We start from the raw sequence: 24857 nt of genomic DNA on the forward strand, positions 1-24857 counted from the left end.
TGATAAAAAGAGAAAAGATTGAAGTTGCCAAGGATTTCATTTTACTTGGATCCACAACCAACGCCCACAGAAGCTGCAGTTAAGAAACCAAATGATGTATTTTGTTGGGCAAATCTGCTACAAAAGACCTATTTAAAGTGTTAAAAAGCAAAGATATCACCTTGAAGACTAAGGTGCAATTGACCCAAGCCATGGTATTTCAATCGCCTCATATGTATATGAATGCTGGACAATGAATAAGGAAGACCGAAGAACTGACGTCTTTAAATTACGGTATTGGTGAAGAATTTGGAATATACCATGGACCACCAGAAGAATGAACAAATCTGTCTTGGAAAAAGTACAGACAGGATACTCCTCAGAAGCAAAGATGGTGAGACTTCATCTCATGCACTTTGGACATGTTATCAGGAGGGACTAGTCCCTAGGGAAGGACATCATGCTTCATAAAGTAGAGGGTCAGCAAAAAAGAGGAAGATCCTCAACGAGATGGATTGACACAGTGGCTGCGACAATGGGCGCAAACATAGCAATGATTGTGAGGATGGTGCAGGACCAGGCAGTGTTTCTTTCTATTGTACTTAGGGTTGCTATGAGTCAGAACCAGCTCGATGGCACCTACCAACAATAGTTTCCCTGCCCCCTTATCTTCTCATCTTTGCTTTGGAGTAATTGTTGACCTTTTGGTTTCATATTGATGGTTTTTAAGTAGAGTGCCATTCCTAAGGGAAATATCCTTTATTTTGTGTGCCACTTTGCTATTTCATTCAAAGATAATCTCAGGAAATAGGTGTGGTTCTGGGTTTAAAGAGTGTTTTAGGGCGATAGTCTCAGGGAGTCCTCTGTTCTCTACTGTTCCAATTTGTCTGGCTTTTTTTTTTTTTTTTTTAAATAAGAATTTGAGTTCTACTCCCCATTTCTCTCCCATTCTATCCAGGACCATCTATCGTGACCCTGGTTAGAATGGTCAGTGGTGGTAGCCAGGCACCATCTAGTTCTTCTGGTCTCAGGGTAGATGAGGTTGTGGCTCGTGTAGACTTGTTTCTTCTCTGAGCTTTTGTTTACCTTCTTACTGTTTTGTTCTCGTAGCTGTGTCTTAGATGGCTGCTTGCAAGCTTTTAAGACCCCAGATGCTACGCATTTTGCTAGGATGCAGATCTGATGTTTGTGAACTATGATATGCCAATTGACTGAGGTGTTTGATGATTCTGATGATTCTTTATTATGGCTTGGTGTTCAGCAGTTCCCCTGCTACAGTAAGGAGAGTGGAATTCTCTTTTAATTACCACAAACCATCCCTCCTCAGTCACCTGGCTACCAAAAGAGGGAGTGAGGAGAGGAAGAAGGAAGCACAGACCTAACGGTCTTTACAGCAGCACTAACTCATTGGGCAGCACATGTCAAAAAGGGTTAGTGAAAAATGTTAAGTCCAGCATGGAACACTGTTCCCAAGCTCAAACACAGCCCTTTGATTCTAAATTTAGCCTCACCAGGTCCCTGCTGCACTAACCACCCAGGTGGAAAGTGGGATTAATAATGATCTTCCCTGCCTCGTGCAGCCAGATACGGATGATGAGAAGCCAGCCAGGGGGCTTGCGCACAAATACATTATGGATGACATTAATCTTATTCACCACTGACCTTGCAGACATCAGCCAGCACGCCCTGGATGAGAACACTACTTGTGCTACACACAGAGAAGACACCAGGTAGGATTAGGCTCCCAAATTTCTTTTCCCTCTGTTATCCCTCCCCCACTCCCTGTAACAAAGGTCAATATTACAATCCCCTGTTGCACCTACAGTAAGGCTTAAATATAATGAAGAATAACTTTAATTTTAAAAGAAGCTGCCTAGAGTTCTCTATTTTCAGTTCAACCCTCATCTACTCATTTCACATGGAATGATAACTAGAGTGTTTGGGGCTTAGCTTTGAAAATAATTCGGGTAACACTTGGATCTCGGTAATAAAATAGGAAAAATATTCTCTGCATAAACTATAATACTGTCTCTACTGGCTTGTCATTTGAACATGTCATTAGGCTGCTTTTGGGCAAGTACTGCGAGGGGGGAACCCAGGAGCTTTTGTGTGAAGGAGATCAGGTGGAAAAGTGAAAAGAGGGCTGATCTACGAATCAGAGGAGAGTGTCATCTGGCCAATTCGCTTACCCTCCACTTCTTGCTCTACTTATCCCACAATGATGTTGTAAAGATAAAACTATGTCACGTAGTTGAAAGTGTTCTATAACCTTTATAAATGTAAGGAGTATTATTATCATTAACGCTTGATACATTTGATGATGAAGAGTGGTTCTAACTGTAAGACAATACATCTGGGATCTAGTAATTTTCTACAAGCTAGACTTCTAGGACTCCTACTTTACTTGGAATTGCTCACCAGGTTCCATCACACTTGACTATTCAAGGACATCACTTCTCCCCTCTCTGTCCTGCAACATCAATTTTTGCCTCTCTACTGGATTATTCTATTGTTGTTAGGTGCTGTGGAGTCAGTTGTGACTCACAGTGACCGTATGTACAACAGAATGAAACACTGCCTAGTCCTGCACCATCCTCACAATCATTGCTATTTTGAGCCCATCATTGCAGCCACTGTGTCAATCCATCCCGTCAAGGGTCTTCCTCTCTTTCACTGACCCTCTATTTTACCAAGCACGATGTCCCTCTCCAGAGACTGGTCCCTCCTGATACTATGTTCAAAGTACACGAGATGAAGTAACAGCATTCAAACATACAGATATTTCTCCCTTCTTAAAGAAAAAAAGTACCTCTTTGTGACCTCATATCTCCTCTAGTTACTACTCCATTTTTCTGTTTCCTTTTCATAGCAGGACCTGAGAAAGTTGTTTATACATCCTATCTCAAATTTATTTCTTCCCATTCTGTCTTGAATCCACTCTCCAGCTCCCTCCTTCTACCCAAACTGCTCTTGTCAAGTTCCTCAATGAATTCCATGCTGCCAAGTCCAATGGTCAGTTCTCAGCCCTCATCTGACGACCTGCCAGGGGCATTGACAGAGAGTTGACTCCTGCTCAGTCTCCTTGCTGGTTCCACCTCTTCTCCCCTACTTCTTAATGGTCGATGGCACCCAGAGCTCAGTCTTTGGTCCTTTCTTTTTTCTCTACACTAGCTCCCCCAGACAGCGCATTTCATCCCAGGGCTTTTAATACTAGCTTAATAAAAAAAAAAAAATTTTTTTATTCACCAATAACAGATACATATCTTTATATATCCAGCTTGGACCTCTCCCATGAACTCATGTCATACATCCAAAAGTCTAGTTGACATCCCCACTTAAATATTTAATAGGTATCTGAAACATAATAGTCCCCAAATCAAAGCGCTCATGTCTCACTCCAAGCCCTACCTCCAACATGCTCCCCTCAGGCTTTCCTATCTCAGCAACTGTTCTAGTTGCCCAGGACAGAAACCCTGGAGTCAGTCTTGATTCTTCTCTTTGCCTCACACCCTACTTCTAATCTGTCCATAAATCTGATGGCTCTACCTTCAAAATACATTCAGAAACCAACCACTTCTTACCATCTCTACTACCACCTTAGTCCAATTAACTATCACTTCTTACAGAGAGCACTGTAACTGCACTGTAACTGGTATCATTGCTACTGCCCTTGTGTCTTGTCTTAGTCATCTAGTGCCGCTATAACAGAAACACCACAAGTGGATGGCTTTAGCAAACAGAAATTTATTCTCTCACAGTTTAGGAGACTGTAAGTCTGAATTCAGGGTGCCAGCTCCAGGGGAAGGCTTTCTCTCTCTGTTGGTTCTGGGGAAGGTCCTCGTCATTGATCTTCTCCTGAGGAGCTTCTCTGTGCAGGAACCTGGGTCCAAAGAACACGCTCTGCTCCAGGTGCTTCTTTCTCTAGTATGAGGTCTCTCTCCTCTCTGCTTGATTCTCTCTTTCGCATCTCAAAAGAGATTGACTCAAAATACAACCTAATCCTATAGAGTAAGTCCTGCCTCATTAACATAACTGCCTCTAATCCTGCCTCATTAACATCATAGAGGTTAGGATTTACAACACATAGGATAATCACATCAGATCACAAGATGGTGGACAAACACACATACTGGGAATCACTGGCCTAGGCAAGGTGACAAACATTTTGGGGGGACACAATTCAATCCTCGACACCTCTCTACGGTCTATTCTGAACACGACATCCAAAGTGACCTTTTAATTTATGATTCCAGACAGTAAGCACAGTCTACCTGTCTCTCACTGAAATGCAGCTGTAAAACCTGCACAGGTGCATGTAATAGCTCTTTGAGGACTCTGAAAAGTAAAGAGCAGCAAGCATATTGGGGAAGCAGACTACAATCTGAAGGACCACCAAATCAGCTGTGAGTTAATCTTTTTTTTTTTTTTTTTCCTCACTGCAGTATCCCCTGGTCTGGACTCAAAATAGGACAGAACCTGGAAGTGGACATCAGCAAGGGCAAAGAGAGAGCCAGGAGAAGCCTTCTCTTTCTGGACCAAGAAACAGAAGAGGGGTTTTCTAATATCCCCAGGGAGCGGGGAACTCTCCTGGCTTTTTAAGGAAACCAAGGCTCTGTTTTCTTGCCTCCCAGTCCCCAAGCAATTTTGTGGGGACAGCGACAGTGACAGCAGCAGCAACAGGGGCAGGCAGAGCCTACACCGTGTGGAAGGTGGACCTTCTCCAATCAGAGGAACTCTGGTCCCAGGAGGGTGAGGTGAACATCTGCTGCTTCTTTCCTCTGTCTTCCTGCTGCTTGGCCCCAGACATAGGTGCAGTCACAGAAAGGGTACAGTGCAGTAGGGAAAAGAAAGCCCAGTTTAATGGCCAGATGACTGAAAGGGGGCCCCAGGGAACCAGAAAGTACTGGAAAGACCACAGAGAGGGAGGAGCTCATGAGAGCAACCCCATAAAATTGTTTATAGGCCCTAGGTGATGGACACATAGACCAACGGAGCAGAACAGAGTCCAGAGAGGGCCCCACACATGTATGGCCAATTGATTTTTGACAAAGGTGCCAGAGCTATTCAATGGAGAAAGGATAGTCTTTTCAACAAATGGTGCTAGAATACTTAGACGTCATATGAAAAAAAGAATGAGCTTCAACCTAAACCTTGCATCTTATTAAAAAATTAAATCAAAATGGAGCGTAGATGTCAACGTAAAACCATTAAAAACTTTTAGAAGAAAATATAGGAGAAAATCTTCATGACCTAGAGTTAGGCAGAGTTCTTACATGTGACACCAAAAGCCTGATCCTTCAAAGAAAAAATGGTTAAGTTGGCCTTCATCACAATTCAAGCTTTTGTTCTGTTAAAGCCACTGTTAAGAGAAGGAAAAGAGAGGCTACACATGGGGGAACATATTGGCAAATCATATACTGACTGAGGACTTATATCCAAAACATATAAAGAGCTCTCAAAATAAACAAAATTAAACATATGATTTAGTTTTCAAAATGTGCAAAAGACTTTTACAGACACTCTTCAAAGAGGATATACAGATGGCAAATAAAGACACAAAAATTGCTCAATGTCATTAACCATTAGGGTAAGGCAAATTAAAACCACAATGAAATACCACTATACACCTATTGGACAGCTAAAATAAAAAATAGTGAGAACACCATGTGCTGGCAAACATGTAGAAAAACTAGGTCCCTCATATATTGCTGGTGGGAATACAAAACTGTAACTCTACTCTGAAAAACAGTAGTTTCTTATAAAGTTAAACATACACTTACTCTACGACACAGCAACCCTACTTATAAGCATTTACTTCAGAGCAGACGTGGGTAAACTTTTCCCGTAAAGGGCCAGGCAGTAAGTATTTTAGGCTTTGCGGGCCATACAGTCTTGTCACATCTACTCAACTGTAGTGTGAAAACAGTCACAGATATTACGTAAATGAATGAATACAGCTGTGTTCTAATAAAACTTTATTTACAAAAACAGATGGTAGGATGGATTTGGCCTGTGTGGGTCATAAGTTTGCCAAACTCTACCTAAGAGAAATGAAAGTTTATGTCTATATAAATACCTATAAATATTTATAGCAGTTTTATTCATAACCAGCAAAAATTGGAAACACAAACGCCCTTTGATGGTGAATGGATAAACAGACTATGGACCATCCATACAAGGGAACAGTACTTAGCAATAAAAAGGAATGAACTATTGGTACATACCACAACTTGGAAGAATCTTAAAGGCATCACGCTAAGTGAAGGCGCCAGCCTCAAAAAGTTACACATACTGTATGATTTCATTTACGTGACATTCTCAAAAAGACAACCTATGATGATGGAGAACAGATTACGACTGCCAGGCGTTAGGGCTGGGGGGCGGGGGTGTGACTACAAAGGGATGGTGTGAGGGGAGGTCTTGGAACTGTTCTGTATCCTGACTGTGATGGTAGTTACATGAATCCATATATATGTTAAAATTCATAGCACTGTTTATCAAAACCAAAACAAAAATAATAAACAACATAATTCAAAAGATCAGTTCTTGCCTCTGTTCACAGTCCTTCAGTGGCTTCCCATCTCACTTAGGGTAAAAGTCAAAGTCCTTCAAGGCCTTACATGAGCTACATCTCGTCTCCGAGTGTGCCTACCATCTTGTCCACGTCACCTGAGCCACAGTAACCTTGTTATTCTATCTCATGGCTTTGTCCCCACTGTCTCCTGTGCTGGCACACTCTCCCTGCAGACCATCTACACGGCTGACTCCTTCAATAAATTTGGGTCTTTGCTCAAATGTCACCTCACCTGGGCCCTTCCCTACCAACACTTTCAGAAGTACAGTGCCCACCCACTTCCTACCCTGCTCCCACTCCCCACTGCCCCTCCTTCTCGACCTCAGATCCCTCCATGGCATTATCCCCATGTTATCTGACATGCGATATGCTTAATTCATGATTGATGGATGGTTTCTCCAACAGTGTAGATTCTAAGTAAACCCAGATTTTTGCATCGTTCATGGCTATATCTGCAGCAACTAGAGTAGTGCCTACCCGATAGTTGGCACTCAGTAAATATCAGTTCAAAAGCAAGCATAAATTTCAAGGGCCAGCAAACTGAAGAAAACCCACCGCTGTCCAGTCAATTCTGACTCATAGCGACCCTACAGGACAGAGTAGAACTGCCCCAAGGAGTTTCCGGGGAGCGCGTGGCGGATCTGAACTGCTGACCTTTTGGTTAGCAGCCATAGCACTTAACCACTACACCACCAGGGTTTTTATTAAAGCTGTTTTGCATTCCCCACAATGCAGGTCTTACCTGGAAGCAGAAATGTTGAAGGGCATAAGACCTGGCTTCCCTGTCATGCCCACTCCCCACTGCCCTCTCCCTGCCCCTCTCATTCCTCATAAGGGGAAACAAAATCCAAGATGCCTCATTGTGTGTTCAATCACATACTTAGAAAATAACAAACACTCCTGGGACAACAGAGGGCTTCACCAAGGATGTTTCATTTTTATATGCTTATTTTTAAATAAAAGGTCAGTTTTTCAGATTGAGGCCTACTGTGTTGTTGTGTGCCATTGAGTCAAGTGACCCTACAGGACAGAGTAGAACTGCCCCATAGGGTTTCCAAGGCTGCAAATCTTTACGGAGCAGATCGCCACATCTTTCTCCCATGGAGCAGCTGGCACTGCCAACTTCTTGGTTAGCAGTTGAGTGCTTAACCACTGTGCCACCCAGGCTCCTTAGGTGCATTGTGAAATAATTAAATCTTAGAGCTGACTGGGGACTGTGAGCACCTCCAGTCCATCTCCCTCCTTCCACATGAGGAAAACAAGGGGATCAGAGCGGAGAAGCGGTATCCGTAAGGTCACCTGGCCAGCACAAGCCACAGAATCGGAGGCCAGGCCACTCTCCACTGTAGGCTGCTGCTCTGGGCTGTGGGGGTGGAGCACTCGGCACCCAAGACGCAGACCCACTCCGCAGGGACCCACAGAAGGAGCAAGGGAAGAAAAGGCTGCAGGATCAGTGTTTTGTGATTATCTAGGAATGATGGGATGACAGCAGATTATGCTGAATTTCAATGAGTTTAAGAGTGTACTGGGTAATACCCAACAGACTGAAAAACCCGGAGCAAAATCATTACTTCCTGGAATGATAAAGAATCACATTTACAATGCCATCAGTATAATGCACATGAGACACAATACAGAGTGATACACACAGAGATTAGAGAAGGCCCAAAGGCTAAGCAGGAAACTTAATAACAACAGAAAATGCAGAGCTCATCACTAATACATTCCGAAGAGTCCCAGACTCTCCACCACTCAGATGCCAGGGCCAGGGAGCACTAACGATGGGGTCAGGCTCCGGGACACAAGGCAGGGCTCTTCAGCTTCTGCCAGTGAAGCTTCCTCAGGAACTTCTGAGCTTGGAAAAAGGGCAGTTATTCAGAGGGGCACGCTGTCTCCACCCTTCATTTCTTCTGGGCTGGGACAGAGAAAATGCGCAAAGACCCAGGTCATGTGGCCAAATGAGGAGCAAAGAGTTTCCTTCAAGAATGAGCAGGAGTCCAAACAACATGACCTTATTTATTTTATTTTTAATCTCAAGGCAAAGATGAGTTAATGTTCTAGAAACAGAAATCTTTTAAAAAATGTGAAACTTCCAACATCCTTAAAACAGAAAAGATAAACTCCCCAGTCACTGGACAGGCACTGATTTACGAAACACTGGGGAGTGGGGAGGCGGGGGGGATCATATTCCCAGGGCGGTTTGGAAGATAGTACTTTCCATCTTCAATGGAGAGAAAACTTTGTTTTTGGTGTCAGTTTGTACAGATGGCAGAAGCTTTATTATTATTTATAAATGCTCACATTAAAAGAAGGTAATACTGGCTCTCCCAGAGAGGGATCTATTCAGAAAACTAATTACCTCCAAATAGCCGTGAATTTTCGAGAATCTGCCAAGAGGATAAATCAGGAATGCCATCCAAACGAATTAGAGCAATATGTGGTATTTCAGCGCTCTGGGAACCCTGTTGACAACAAGTCTTCCATCATAACTTAAGGAGGCAAACAGCCACGGGTCTGCGGAGGACCAGTCCACCGCGTACACACTATCTTCATGCTCTTCATAGGTCGCGATGACGCTGTCCTGGAGGGGCTCTTTACTCCTAGAATTCAACAGAGACTCAGGCATGAAAAAGGCAGTGAATCGGTACACGCAAACAAGGAAATTTCAACCATGAAGCTCAGCTTTTCGGGTTAAGTGCAGTCACCTATGGCTCCTACAAGGTAGGGCAGGGAGAAGGGGCAGAAAGCACATGGGATATCCTGTCAGAAGAAATGCATTCAAGTCCCTGAGCCTCAGTTTTCTCATCTCCATGATGGGAATAATTATAGTAGCCTATGTTGAGGCCCAGTAAAAATCATTCCAGCAGAAACTTTCATTACTGCTATGAAGAAATGATACTTCCTTGAGTGGTTTATGGAAATCAGTGTTATTGCTTAATAACACCTTGGCCTCTCTGGTCATTAGAACCAAGGGGTCTCCTTGGTTCAAGGGAAAGGACTGGAGGAAAAATGCTCACTGTGTCGGAGTAAAAAAAAAAAAAGGGATTTAAAAAACCCTATTACTTTAGAGCAGAAAGGACCTTAGAAATCAGCTAGTTTAACCCTGCATTGTGCAAACTAGGAGTCTGAGGCCCAGGAATATGCAAGGCCTGCTCAGTGCAGGGCTGGGCCTGGGCCCAGGACTCCCATAGCACCCCAGAGAGCCCAGAGGGAGGGTGCTGTGCTCAAGTCGGGAAAGCTGGCTGAAGTCAGCACTGGGCTTCTGCTATGGTTCTCATTTTGGGTCTTAATTTTCCAACTTCAGCTGCCTTTACACTTTGGTTATATTTATTTACCTTCTCTAGGAAATCCTACCAGACGAGCCGGCTCACCTCTCTATTCTTAATATGTCTATCACGTATGAATTACAGAATTCCTCAGCACATCGGTATTTAAAGATGACAATATGGACCTCTCCTGCCTGTCCCCATGGAAACATTCTGAGGGTGACATCCACACCGGCCCCTTGAGAAGAGTGGCCACTTTTCTCAACCTGACACACCTTACCTCCCATTTTACAAAATATTTCTACTCAGTGTATACACTACAAGTGCTCTTGAATTTCTCTTAAAGGCACATTCTCCCTTTGCATCCCTTCATAGTATTTAGCTTTGTGTTCTGATAAAGCCTGAACAATGCATCACCAAGTCCTGGTCTTGCCAATAAACGGACCTATCAGCTGGTCAACGGATGATCTCTTCCAAATATAATTTGACAATCATCATGGGGGATATTTTATTTTCTTGAACTCAGTGAGATATGAGGACAAACAATGGAAGCAGGAAATGGATATCAAGATTGCTCAGAAGTTATGAGAACAAAAAGGCATTAGCATCGTCCCGCCTAGGCACGTCCCACCACAAGCCAGTGCTTCCATCCTCCCTGACACTGCCACTCTGAAACCACCTGCCTGGAGGACAACACACCAATTAACCACACAGGTCCCGATTAAGGGAACGATCAGGTTTCTCCTCGAATGCAGACCTGACATCTAGGGAAACCCAAGAACACCTGCTTGGGCTATGAGACGAGATGATTGTGAAGAAGGCAAATTCCAGATCTTGTAATGGTAGATTGCTAGGCTGAAACCATTGTAATTACATTTCAGTATTATTTTTTGGTTGACCCGTGTTTCTAAGGACTAGAACAGAAAAACAACAGTCAAGGGACAAACGTACTGGTAAATTGCCATTGCAAAGCTCCAATTAGATATTTCCTCACGAAGTAATTTTAGCATAAGCTCAGGTAGAAAAAGAACTCAGGAATCTCAAAAAGAGAATGATGACATCATAACCACATTTTGAATGGTTTAAACTATTCAGGTCAACTGGATTTTACTCCAGAAACTCCTTCTTCTGGAATCACGGGGATTTGAATTCTCTGTGATATGACCTGAAGCTAGTATGGACTAGTATGGATGTAGCTGCCACAGGGGAAAGCGAATCTACTTAAGACAATGGAAATTGTTCCCTTTTAATATGTGCTATTGTTGACAGGAGCCCTGGGCGCAGTGGTTAAAGCGCTTGGCTACAACTGAAAGGTCAGCAGTTCAAATCCACTGGCTGGTCCATAGGACAAACATATGACAGTCTGCTTCCATAAAGACTAAAGCCTTGGAAACCCCATGGGCAGTTCTACTCTGTCTTACAGGGTTGCCATGAGTTGGAATCAACTCAGTGGCAGCAGGTTTGGTTTTTTGGTTTTGTTTTATTGGTGACAAGGGTGGTGCAAATGATTAACACGCTCGGTTGCCAAGGGAAAGGTGGGGAGTTTGAGTCCACCCAGAGACAGCTCAGAAGAAAAGCCTGGTGACCTACTTGTAAAAATGAGCTATTGAAAACCCTACGGAGCACAATTCTACTCTGACTCGCACGGGGTTGCTGTGAGTCAAAACAAACTTAACAGCAACCGGGTATGATTTACAAAAGCAAACAGGGTTTTGTCTGCATTTTCCTCACTGGGCAGAGAAGTAATCAAGTTGCATAATTACTGGCAGCCAGTCCACCCTCAGGTTATAGCTAGAGCCCTTGACAAGAGCCATGAGATCAGAACACGCCCCTGCACTGTCACTAACTAGCAGAGTGACCTGCATCAGCCCCTGACTCCCCGTGAGTCTCGGGGGGCCCTGAGTTCCAATATGAAGAGGGTAATGTCCCAAGCTATCTCCCAATAGTGAATGTTATTAGGGTCAGACACAGGAAAGCGTTTCTGAAAAACTATACAACCAAGATGATGTTCCTATCACAACATGCCTTGTGGCTAACTGCATTTCACATAGTGTCTAGAGGCAAAGTAGGACAGGGGAATGGGCTCGGATTTGGGAGTGAGCGGACTGGGTTCAAGTCCCAGCCCTGACATTTACTAAGTGTCTTTGAGCAAATTACTCAACACCACTGAGTTTAAATCAACTACAATGAAGATACTAATAATATCTATGTCACGGGGATGACAGTGAGGATTAATGAATGTTTGTTGTTCGGTGCTGTCAAGTCGGCTCTGACTCATAGTGACCCTATGTACAAAAAAACCACTGCCCAGTCCCGCCCCATCCTCAAGTCGTTATTATGCTTGAGCTCATTGCTGCTGCCACTGTGTCAATCCATCTCATTGAAGGTCTTCTTTTTCAATGACCCTCTACTTTACTAACCGGGATATCCTACAGGGACTGGTCCCCCCATAACATGTCCAAAGTACACGAGATGAATGTTAGTTCTCATTATTAGTAATGTTTAAGTTCAGTTTGAAGACTAACGACAATCTTCAAAAATTTATATATGGCACTTAATAAGAACAAAATCAGGTGGCATTACTTAACTCAATGTCAATGCCTCCCCATCTTGGGAGCCAATAAATAGACTACTGTAGTCATGACCCCAGGAGTCTGAGTCCCCCATAACTGCAGTGAGGAAGGGGAATGTCAGCCTTAAGTAAATACTTTTTAGATAAATCACCTAGATCAAGATTTTATTTGTGAGAAAAGAAAAATTCTCACATCCTTTAAAATCACTCCAAAGTTTTAAAAATAATTTGTTCTTACTTCTCTTCCTGCTGGTGTTCTTCCTGATCACTGAGGTCCTCGTCATCTACCAGATGGCCAAAGGGCTCAGAAGAAATGGACACCATGTTTGAGAGGATGACTCTGCTGTCACTGCTGCCTGTGAGGACCAACTGGTCGTGAGAGTGGTTGTAGCGGACGTTCCACACCCTGCCAAATACAGCGGAGCGGTGGTTTAAATGACCACTCCGTGTGAGTAGTTTTTAAAATGCACCATGAAGTTAACCTGAGAATCCTAACTTGACCGTAAAATCAATCCTAAATTACATGGTCTGGCTTTCGGTAATTTTTGGTAGAGGGTTAAGTTTATTGCACATTTCTCTAAAATATTATCTTAAATCCCAACAAACAGAAACACAAGAAGACTACCTGTGAGTACACACCCTCAGAGGAAAAAAAAAAAAAAAAGGCTTCTTGCTCAATATCCAGACAGGCTTTCCAAAATTCTAAAAACAAAATTCCCCAAAAGCAACTGGATTTTATTCCAGAAACTCCAGCAAAACAGGGATTAGAGATAACCTGTTACACTAAACAAAATCTCATGACAGCTTTCCAACCAACAGCCACCATAGGTCCTAAGACAAGAGAGCAATGACAGGTCTTGCTAGAATTGTACTTTGAGCTTTGGTCATTAGGATCCGGCTTCCTTTCTTACACACATACATATGCCCAGGGAGTTTGGTCAGCTTCTGCCTTCAAACTGGGGCCAAAGCAGCTGTAGACTCCAGGGTCCACGGAGGGGTCAGGGCACAACATGTGAGGTGCAGCCCTCTGCAGCGGCTAAGGAGAACAGCTCACAGTTTCTACACGGACTGCAGCAAATTATCGCAATGTACTACATTTATGGAAACTGCACACTCCTGCCCTGGGTATTTTAAATTAATTAATATTTTTTCTGATTGCAAAAGCAATACAGCTTCTGATAAGTAATTCAAACAATCCAGAGACGCAGACCATAAGAGTAAAGTCTCTGCAACAGGGCCCTCCTGGCCTGAGAGAGGATTACTGACGATCGGTTGGCTCTCACTGGTCCAAGTTTTCTCCTGCATACTCACGTGTGTGGGCACACACACATATATACTCTGAATAAGAAATGGATTAATACTATACATACCATTCTACAAATTGATTTTTTTTTTTCACTTACTTAGCAGAAACCAGCATGTGAGAAAACGTTCAGATAATATTTTAGAAAGAATGAATGATTTCGGGCATCTTTCCATGCCCACACATATACAGATATTCTTCATTCTTTTTGACAGCTGCATAATCTCCATTGAATGGATGCCACTTAATGTATTTAACCAATCCCCTACTGGTGGACATTTGGGCGGTTTCCAGGTTTCCTGTATCACAAGCAATGCTGCAGTGAACATCTGTGCATATTTATTTCTGCATACTTGAACCAGCACTAGCGCTGCTTCAATAGAAAACAGAATCTAATGTTTTTCTTCCATTCCTAAGTTTATAGATGAGAAACACGTAGATTCGGAATTAGCAGTGTTTCTTTAGGAAAAATAAAACTGGGTTGATTGATTGATTCACAGCAGCGCAGACTAAGCTAGTTTATGCCTTTTTAAATGGTAAAGTGATTAGCAAAATAAATTACATAATCCCCTTTTCCCTAAACCAGCATGCGAATAAGTCACTCTACCAGTGGGAGTGCTCCTCAAGGGTCTTCACAGGTTCAGTGACATTTCTAGTGTCCCAGAACTTCACCCTGCAGTCGTCTCCGCAGCTAGCTAAGTAGTACTGCTTATTGGGATTAAAGTCGAGGTCCCGTACCAGCTGTCCATGGGCATTCTCTATGCAGTATACCTGGCTGAGGGGAGGGAAAAAAGAACAGCAAGTAAAAATATTACACGGATAAGGAAAAGCCACGGAACTCTGCAGACATGCATCAGTTTCCTGGTAACCTCTTTAAGCCCCAGCTCAGGCGATAACAGTGGTCCTACCACTGGCATCTGAGCTCAGGGAAATCCCAGATGGGGCACTTCTGGCTTCCAGGGATTGCCTTTCCCCTGCACGAGGAGGCTGGGCACCGGGCACCAACAGTGGTTGTGGATGCCAGCTGAGCCTGGCAGCCTTTCTCTGAGCAACCACAATGACTGTAATGCCTGCTATATATTTTTTCAGGAATGTATTTGTGATCATCTGGGCAAGCCATGGAATTGATATTGGTTTCCAGCTGTCAGAAATATTATTGGGTATCTTGAGCATGACAGTGTGCCAGAGGGAATGTGATTGCCTTGGAGGAGCTGAGACAGGCTTTCGGGTAGGACACCTGACGAATTTTTGGAAGGATCCAGTGAGAAATGAAAAAAAAGATGGGGGAAGAGAAGGTAGAATAAGTAGTTGTTTTTGGTACTGGAGGTATATATAGAACAGGAAGAAAAGGTTGCAAAAGCTGTGGGAAAAAAAGGAGTTAGTGTTCATTACTACTGGATTTGTCCTTTCTCTATTCACATCACCTCTGGATGTCGACACTGGAAGATATCTTTGAGAAGATCCAGTGTAATCCACTCATTCTAAAGATGAGGAGACTCAGGCAGAGAGAAGTTGCTAAATTTCAGTCACATAATTATTTACACAGTTTGTGTGCACACATAGACAAGCATGCGCAAATATAACTTAAACTCTGATTTCCACTACTTTAGATTGCTCCTCCTGCAGTCTGAGATGAGAATATTTCACCTATTACAATGACTCCTTCTGATCTCCTAAACCCAAAACAGAGGGGCAGGTCAGCTGCTGAGGTTAGAGGGTGGCTTAAAAAAAAAAAATAGCCTGTCTCTCCTGTCTGCCATTTGCCTCTGCCATTTCCACCTCCCTCCCTTGGGTGACACTTAAATCTCCCTTCCAATAATTTAATTTCTTCACTCTTTATAGCTGCAATGGGAACGGTGTACAATTGGGCACTTTTGTTCCTTGTAATTATCTTTCACATATTTGAAGACCATTATTAAATGACCTTACATTTCTCTGTTCTCCAAGGCAGATAAACTCAATTCCTTTCATCTTTTTTCCCCCCTACACTGGATTTTCTACCCTTAAATCACTTTTAAATCTTGAGCCAGTTTTTACATCCTGTACCTTTCCAGCACCCTAGTTTTTTTTTCCTAAAATGAGATACCCTAAACCTGAAGATCTTTGAAGTCAAATTGGCAAATACATAAAATTAAAAATTTGGCAAAGTCCTATTTGGATGGACAGTCATGCATACTCTAAGCATTTACTAAAGGTTTACTGCATGTTCTAGCGGGATGATTTTAATAAAAGCATAATAAATTCTAGAAGAAACACTAAAAGCATCCTGGCTAAATAAAAACAAATGTCGTTAGCAAAAGGAGAAATAATACTCAGTGAGAAGGAGCTATGACTCGAGTTTCCTGAGGTCCAGCGTCCCAGTGGAAGTCAGCCAGCTCACCATCACAAAGAGACAGCACAGGGCAACAGGAGTTAACTACCGACACGGCCATCCAAAGATATCTTTACTATCATTTCTTTCTTTCTCTCTCTTTTTTTTTTTTTTGGTCTGTAATGTCAGTCTTCGACTTTCTTGTTTTTAGATACCAAAATTCCCCACATCCCTTTAAAGAACAATGAAAACTGTGGAAAAGATAACCATGAGACATGGAGAAATGGACTTTCGTCAGGATATTCATCATGGTATAAGTCTATGGCTTTCAGCTTCTGATTATAAAACTGAATAAACCGTTTGTACAGGTCTGTACAAGGCAAGGAAATGGCAATTGATTATTTATTAGCCCCTGAGTTTTCAGAGGAGCCATGAAGTTAAATTTAAAGTTGTACCCCCACCCTTAAAGGCAACACAAGTTATTACAAGGCGTCCGTCTTTTCAGCTTAGTGATAAATTACGGTGTGCTGAGGGGATAAACTGTATCTTAAAAAAGCTTGCACAGGCTTCTGTTGCCATGACAACAGATACGCACACCATCACTCCTTTGCTTATCAAAATCACAACTGGAGCAGAAAAATCGCTCTTATTTGTTCCATTAGAATTGTTGGTTGTTGCATATAATTACTTAAATGACAAAATACGATTACCCAACAGGCATGTATCCTGCAAGCGCAGAAACTGTCGGAGACAACTGCCTAAGAGAGACCGGATCAAAGGGACTGTGGTTGTCAACTTCTGGTCATTAATCACAGAGACTAAGAGCACTCCACAGTCACCATCTCATCATGAGGTGTCGCAAAAGCACTGATCTCAATTTTCATTACAAACTGCTATCATTTAAGGACTATCAATATGGAACATTAAACAATCAACTGAGGTATAACTGTTCCACAGCAATGGATGTGCTGGCTTCATTTGGACCGAAGAAACAAAATAAGATTTACGATGCCCTACAAAAGTAAGATGAAGACAAACCAACCATGTGCCCCAAATGCATCTGACTTACAATCATCTCTATCGTGGTCAGGTTTTGTTCAACGAGAAAGGAAATGGAAGAGAGAGAGAGTGGAGAAAGAATCCAGAACATGGGTTCGGGCTCCCTATTCAAAGGAGCACTCCAGTGTCACTGACCTCATGCTCCGAGTATCCCACCCTCGGAGGGTGGTGTCGTTTGCCGTGGCAACCTGGGTGCAGTTGTGATGTGGGCTCCACCGTCCTGACGTGAACTTCAGTTGTCCTTTTCCTTCCAAAGATGCTGAACTGGCCAGCTTGGAATTTGGTAAAGCATTTTAAAGGAAGAAGAAAAGAAAAGGAGTTTGAACTCTTCTCAGAAAATGTCCTCACAGTATACTACTGAAAAGAATTAAGAAGATCTGTTTTTGTTTTCTTCCCTTAAAAGGCTAAAATGTTTGAACCTTACTGGGGGTGGGGAGGAGGGTGGATAAAAACAACACTATAAAACTGAGCACAGCAAAAAATAGCAGGTATATTAATAGATTCTCTATTAGACAGGACTTGCTTGCAAGTATATGATTAGAGATAATCTGCTCAAACTAAAAAAAAAAAAAAAAAACACAAAATAACTCAAACATCTGGCTTTACTGAAAGACAAAGCAAGTAAAGCACACGATCAATTCTGGAACACCAAAAGGAAAAATATATTTTACTTAATCAAATATTGTTTTAAATACACATCCCCTACCCTCTCTTTATTTTGAAGATCTCTGAATACTTTACATGGAGGTTAATTAAACCTCAATAGCCCAGTGAGCTAACTAATGAAGACTTCGCCTAGGTCCACAGGGAAGTGTCTCTCGAGGATCAAAACCTACAGACACCTGAAAAGGAGGCACTTCTGGATGGGAGATTGGTAGTAAAGCTGTCTGGTTTCCCCATCCACCCCACCTACCAGCCAGCCTGGGATTTTATGCCCAAAGGCATATCATGTTTGCTCACATTTTTATTGCAATTTTTGTTTTAAATATCTATTCACATAGTGACTTCTAAAGACAAGTGAGGGCGTTCTAGGCCTCTCTGCCACCCCCCATTCATCCCTCCCCTGCTAAGCTCCCCCTCACACCATGACTCCAATTATCTCTGAGAGGGCTGTGAAGTTGCCCCCAATACACACAACCCTACAATCACTGAATTCATTTTAACTTTAAAACCACCTGTACTCTTTGGAGTATTTCTGAGGCGGAGCGGGGTGGGAGGGGTGGGGACTGAAGAGGCCACATAGCCAACCAGCTCCAAAGAGTGTCATAGCTCTGATTAAACAATCCCAGAAGGGACGAAGTAAATGAGTAGCTAGCATGGCAAGTAGGGATTCCCTGTGGCTACTCCGGGTCCTGCGGACCTGGTGCTTTATTCATTCGTTCCACATTATTGATGGAGGGCCTGCCGCAAGCAGGTACACTGCCAGGACCCAGAGATTCGAGGAAGAACAAACTGGTGAACTACAGAGCTACCTGGTAAGTGCTATTACAGAGTAGTGCTGGGAAGTCAAAGAGGATGGAGCAACTAGCCAGGAGTTACTCTTCTTGCCCACAGACAGTGCAAGATGCTCCCTCTACCTCACCGTGCTCAGCCAGCCTCAAGGCCATGTCCCGGTTCTCACTAAACCAGCACTAACAGAGCAGACTTACGACAGTGATTCTGAACCCGGGTTGGTCTATGACTGCTTCAAAAACCAAACCAAACCCGTGGCCATTGGGTTGATTCCACTCATAGTCACCCTACAGGACAGAGTAGAAGTGCCTCATAGGGTTTCCAAGGAACTGCTGGTGGATTCGAACCACTGACCTCTTGGTTAGCAGCTGAGCTCTTAACCACTCAGCCGCCAGGGCTATGCACACAGTTATTCTTTTTTAATTTTTTTTAAGGAAGAGGCTCCACAAATTCTCATTGGGTCTGGGTATGATTCAGTAAGGATTATGGATCACTGTTAGGTGCTCTGGTGGTGCAGTGGTTAAGAGCTATGGCTGCTAACTAAAAGGTTGGCACTTCGAATCCAGCATCAGCTCCTTGGAAACCCTACGGGGCAGTTCTACTCTGTCCTATGCGGTTGCTAGGAGTCGGAATTGACTCAATGGCAGTGAGTTTCGGGTGGATTAGGGGTTAGGGATGGGGTATGTCAGAATCACCAGGAGTCATTTAAAACCTCATGTATCCTTCTCCAAAGAGTTGGCTGTGCTATTTCCACCCCTGGAGCCCTGACGGCACAGCGGTTAAAAGCTACAGCTAACCAAAAGGTCAACAGTTCAAATCCACCAGCTGCTCCTTGGAAACCCTATGGGGCAGTTCTACTCTGTCCTCTAGGCTCGTTATGTGTCAGAATTGGCTCGATGGCAACAAGTTTAGTTGGTTGGGTTTCCAGCCTACCTTACACACACCCTGTAAGAATGTGAGAGACATCCCAAACCCAGATGTAGTAGTTTAGCTCTCAGATATGCTGGTGAGAAGGAAATGTGGATTTCCGTTGTTCAGCAGTGGAAGTGTTGTCTAGGCTGCACAGACCTCACAGCTTTGACATGCCGCCACGTCACTCTTGGAGAGTGATGACCCTCCAAGCTGATGGCTGTTACCACGCTCCTTCCCCTGCTCATGGGCAATCCTCCGAGGGTCCCCATCCAACTCCTCAATGCCTAGCTCTGCTACCCACCCCCACCACTACCCTGTCTTCTGCACGATCTAATGATGTGGTGGAAAATCAAAAGTACTTCTGAGAAAAAGGCTGGAGGCTTTCATTTTATAGTATCCAAGTTAAAATAATTGTTTTACATGTTGAATTGGCAAATGTTGTGCTATATATGTTTTTATCACAATAATAAAAAAAACCTGCTTCACTAATCCTCTCTCCAAGAGAACCTGAGGGGTTATTTCTATTCCACTCAAGAAATATCTATTCGCATTACTACTGTGTGAAAGACGCCGTGCTAGGCATGGTGGTAACACCAGAAGACCCAAACCCATTGCCATTGAGTTGATTCCGACTCACAGCGACCCTACTGGACAGAGTAGAACTTCCCCACAGGGTTTCCAAGGCTGTAATCTTTATGGAAACAGACCACCACATCTTTTTCCTGCAGCAGCGGCTGGTGGATTTGAACCACCAATCTCTAGGTTAGCAGCCAGAAAATGGAATAAATCAACAGAACACAAAGTAGAAAGAAAGAAGTAGTACCAAGTGCTTCGAGGATTCAGAGGCGAGATCACATTCAACTTGATGGGAAAACAGGGAAGATTCCAGGGAGCCAGTATCATTTGAGACAGGCCTTGGGGAATGTGCAGAATACCCAAAGGCAAAAATGGGAGTGAGTACGGCTGAGGACAGAAGATGGAAACCAGAACAATGCAAAGGTGTAAGGAGGAGAGCTCAACAGTCCGCTTTAGCTTAGAAGTATTAGCATTCAGCTACGATGTTAGGTTGTGGTCACGAAGATCAGGTTGAAACGTTTGCAATTAACATGTTGGCAGGCAGTGGAGAGCCACTGAAGATTTTTAAGTGGGGCAGGGACACACAGCCAGAGTCCTGCTTTTGTTAGATGGATTTGCAGCTGTATGTGGAGCAACTGGAGTTGCAGGGGCAGAGCTTGGAGGCGAGTACTCCCGTCATCAGTGACTGCAGCAAGAGTCCAGGCGGGATGCTGAGAATTAGAAGGTGGCTACGGAAACGGAAAGGATGCCCAGATTGCAGGTGATGTGCAGAGAGGCTTCCCTTGACAAACCAGTACTTCTAGTCTGTACTTTCTTTCCCGGGTCTCTTGCAGCACTCGTAAAGCCACAGCTGCCCGCGTGCTTCTCAGAGAAACCCAGTTTGAAGTAGCTTGAGCAAAAAATGAAATTTAGTATAAAAAAACCCTGGAGTGTCTCAGGAAAACTAAGGTCAGAAATTTAGGGGGACTTTTTAGGGATAATAAGCACCAGGGACTCAAACACCATAAAGACTCTTTCTACATTCCTCATCTCTGCTTTTCTCTATTAAAAAAAACAAACAAATTTGCTGCCATCGAGTCAATTCTGACTCATAGCCATCCTATAGGACAGAGTGGAACTGCCCCATAGGGATTCCGAGGCTGTAATCTTTACAGAAGCAGACTGCCACATCTTCCTCCCTCAGAGTAGCTGGTGAGTTCGAAACACCAATCTTTCAGTTAGCAGAAAAGCACTCAACCATTGCACCATCGGGGCTCCTTCAAATTGAATACCACCAAAAAAAAACACACCCACTGCCAGTGAGTTGATTCTAACTCATAGCGACCCTATAGGACAGAGTTGAACTGCCCCATAGAGTTTCCAAGGAACCACTGAATACCGTGATATATTAATGACTAGTACATACATACAGTGAAACAAAGTAAGCTTTACATCCTTTATACATCCTTCTAACTAGACCTCCAAGGACGGCCAGAGCTGACTCTCCTGGAGAAGGACTTCAACTGGCTCAGCCTGGGTCAGGTGCCCACCCAGGGACGATCAGCCATGGCCAAGTGGGTGAAGTCATAAAGAACAGAGTGGATTTTGTAGGAATTATGTGCATGGAAGAAGACCTGGTGGTGGTGGGGCTGTTAATAAAAAAATGAATAGGTGTCTTCCACACTTCCAGTGTCAACGTAGATTTCACAACTTTCTTTTCATAGCCTTTGCAGCATATGAAAATTCAGTTGCAAGGGTGCAGCTATTTCCAGTTGGCACATGGGAGGTCTGGGCCCCTAGAAACACTAAGACAGCATGGATAAATCACAAGGAATTTGAACACAGGCAACTCTATTGAAGGAAGGTTTGATTCCTAAGTAAAATTCAAGGAGGTAATTATGCAGAACATGCGTGCAGGTGATCATATAAGAGGCTAAGAAAAGAGTTGCGATCACAAAGACATGCTTGGAAAAATAAAATAATGGCGGGAAATGAACAGTACGGGACCTATACTCTAAGCCACAAGAAAATGTTTAGAAGCCAATTTGGGGTAAGGTCAAAATGAATCTTTTCAATGGCAATGTTGCAATACAGTTACCTACACAAAAGAATCAGCAACATTATTTCAAAAACTAAAAACGACTCTAAAATACACATTATTAGGATAAAGCGTGAGCTAATTTTTGGTTTAACTTTTGCAATTCATAATTACATTCAATGTTTCAATTTCCACATAGACAATATGAACTAAGAAATACTTTTGTAGTAGCCCCTTTGCAGGAAAAAAAAAAGTAGTCAAAGACAATTTTTGCATACGCTATTTCAGTTTTCTGAAGACCCAGCCATCAAATTAATGATTATTCATTGATGATACCAAATACGCTAAAAAATACACAGGATCAGCATGCAAGAATGTGAAAGTATTTGAATATATTTTCTGGCTAATAAATATTCACTCTTCTAATTAATTTCCTATTAAACACATTAATTGTCAAATTCTTCACATAGATAAAAAAACACAAAGTCATATTTTCAGAAGATAGATGATACAAGTTCCAACTGAGTGAACTAGACAAGCTAATTCTGTGTCTTGTGTGGGAAGAACACCACAAAACCATTTCAAAAGGGAAAGATTCGTAACCTTGAGCAAAGTAACTGAAGTTCAATCCTCAACAGAATTATTTTGTCATCCAAAGCTCTATGCATTTATAAAAAAAAAAATTATACCTACTTTTAACTCCATGAGGACTCCTTAGAAAAGTTAAGTCAGCAAAACTAAGCACTGTCTGCTTCCAAAACCCACAGTGCATAAAAGGTATTCTAAACTTTAGCTACAGATTATTCTAGATTTTTGAAACAATAAGTTAATTCATTATTTAGTGACCCACCAATCAACCATCCATCAGATCAACAAGGATTCACTGAGCCCCCAGTTCTATGCGAAGTGCTAAGGTAAATGCAGAACAAGTAAAGTATAAGACACTGTCTCTGCTCTCACAGCACTGAACGTCTGGCTGCAGATGCAGATGTGGGCAATTAAAAACAAGATACTTAACTTAGTAATATTAATACAACTAATTATCAATTATTGAGTGCCACTTTGATAAGCATTTTATGTTTGTATCCTAGTAAAATAATTTTAATAATCACCCAATATAGATATTAATACCCGCATTTTACAGACAAGGAAACCAAGGCTCTGAGAGATTAAATAATTGTCCAATTAAAAGAAAAAACAAAAATTAGGTAACAAACAATATAGCCAGGATACAGATGATAATGTAAGTTTACAGAGATTTCACAAAGAAAGTAGAACATATTCAGGTTGGAATAACTGAAGAGAGGTATCTTTAGGCTTCAGGACTTGAAACAGGCTTTAAAGGCCAAACAGAGCGTAAATCAGTGAAACTGAGGAGTAAAGATATTTCTGGCAAAAACAAAAGCAGAGAGATAGGTAACATACATAAACCTGATTGAATAGGGCTTGCATGTTGGGAATACTAGACAAAATCGAATAGGTAAGGTGGTCTAGACAAAGTCAGGCAGAGGAGCTGAACAACTGGGTCTTCCTCGAGTGTGAAACAGAATAAAGAACACAGAGTTTCTGGAAGATTATTTTGCTAGCAGTGAGGAAGATGGGTTGAAAAACAGGTGTAGCTGGAGGCACTAGAAATGCAGCATCTAAGACGGTCCCCAGGAATCCCTGGTCTTCATGGCCTTGTGTAATCCCTGTCCCTTGAGTAACTGGCTTCTAAACAGTGTTCAGGGGATGACACTTCCATAACTAGAATATAAAATCTGATTTCCATCTTGCTGGCTTTGATGAAGCAAGCTGCCATGCTGTGGAGGCTCACGTGGCAGTGAGCTGAAAGCAACCTCTGGACAATAGCCAGCTAGGAACTGAGGCCCTCAGTCCAGCAAACTAAAAGGAAATGAATCCTATCAAAACCATGCAAATGAGTTTGGAAGCAGATCCTTCCCAGTCAAGCCTTCAGATGAGATCCCAGCCCTGGTTGACACCTTGATTGCAGTCTCATGGGAGACTCTGAAGCAGAGGACCCAGCCAAGCCAACCTTGGGTTCCTGACCCACGGAAAATGAGATAGTAAATGTGAGTAATGTTAAGTAGCCATGGTTGGGATAATCTGTTACACAGCAATAGATAATGAATATAAGGCCCTAACCAGAGGTAAGGGGAAAGAACTGCTCCAGCCTCTCACTTCACAGATGGGAAAACTAAAACTCAGAGAACTACATGACTCACCATGGTCAAACAGCTAGCTAGTGGCAAAAATAGGATCTGCCTCCTGCTTCTACTCCATTGCTCATTCTAATGCATGTATTCCCAAGGCAATGAAAACTTTATGCCTGTAGATACAGAGAAAATTCTGGAAGGTAAATTTTAATAAAAACCTGAAAGAATTTTCACCATGAATTTTTGAGGGTCTACTCCGGGCAGACAGCGTGGTGTAGGTTGTAAAGTTAATCAATCACATTTTTTTTTTTGTCTCCTGGTGACATGGAGACAGAACTCAGCAGGAACTCTACGGGGTGCAATGCACGTGGTAATCTGTTTTTCAGCATTAAAGAGAAATATTCAGTGCTTCTCAGTCCAAAAGGAATGATTAAAGGTATCCCACGAACCTTTTCAGAAGAGATGTTACTAACGCAAGGATACGAACAAAAGAATACACCTTCTAATGAACAAAATGAGGTAACTTGCATCATCTTTAGCAGTTTATGTGGGGCATGTTTAAGAAGAGACTCGACATAAAATTTCCAAAGCAAAAAAGCTGCACTTCCTGCAATCAAGAGCCTCAGAGCTGAAAAGGTAACCAATCTTGTTGAAGAAGAATATAACTACAAGAATACATA

General features: G+C 42.7%; 1 protein-coding gene across 8 annotated transcripts in view; it reads right to left on the reverse strand.

Annotated features, from left to right (window-relative positions):
- Positions 1–919: 919 nt before the first annotated feature.
- Positions 920–24857, reverse strand: part of EIPR1 (EARP complex and GARP complex interacting protein 1) — a 191067-nt gene continuing 167129 nt past the window's right edge. For 7 of the 8 annotated variants that reach the window (XM_023550394.2, XM_023550396.2, XM_023550395.2 and 4 more), the window contains 4 exons: positions 17200–17336; positions 14302–14469; positions 12630–12797; positions 920–9153 (listed from right to left, as the gene is read on the reverse strand). In XM_023550394.2, the coding sequence (XP_023406162.1) occupies positions 8979–9153; positions 12630–12797; positions 14302–14469; positions 17200–17336 (648 nt within the window). In that variant the 3' untranslated portion in view covers positions 920–8978. The remainder of the gene's footprint in view (positions 9154–12629; positions 12798–14301; positions 14470–17199; positions 17337–24857) is intronic. The other variant, XM_003411795.4, reaches the window with a different exon arrangement.

The sequence above is a fragment of the Loxodonta africana genome, chromosome 12, assembly GCF_030014295.1.
Source record: "Loxodonta africana isolate mLoxAfr1 chromosome 12, mLoxAfr1.hap2, whole genome shotgun sequence".
NCBI lineage: Eukaryota > Metazoa > Chordata > Mammalia > Proboscidea > Elephantidae > Loxodonta > Loxodonta africana.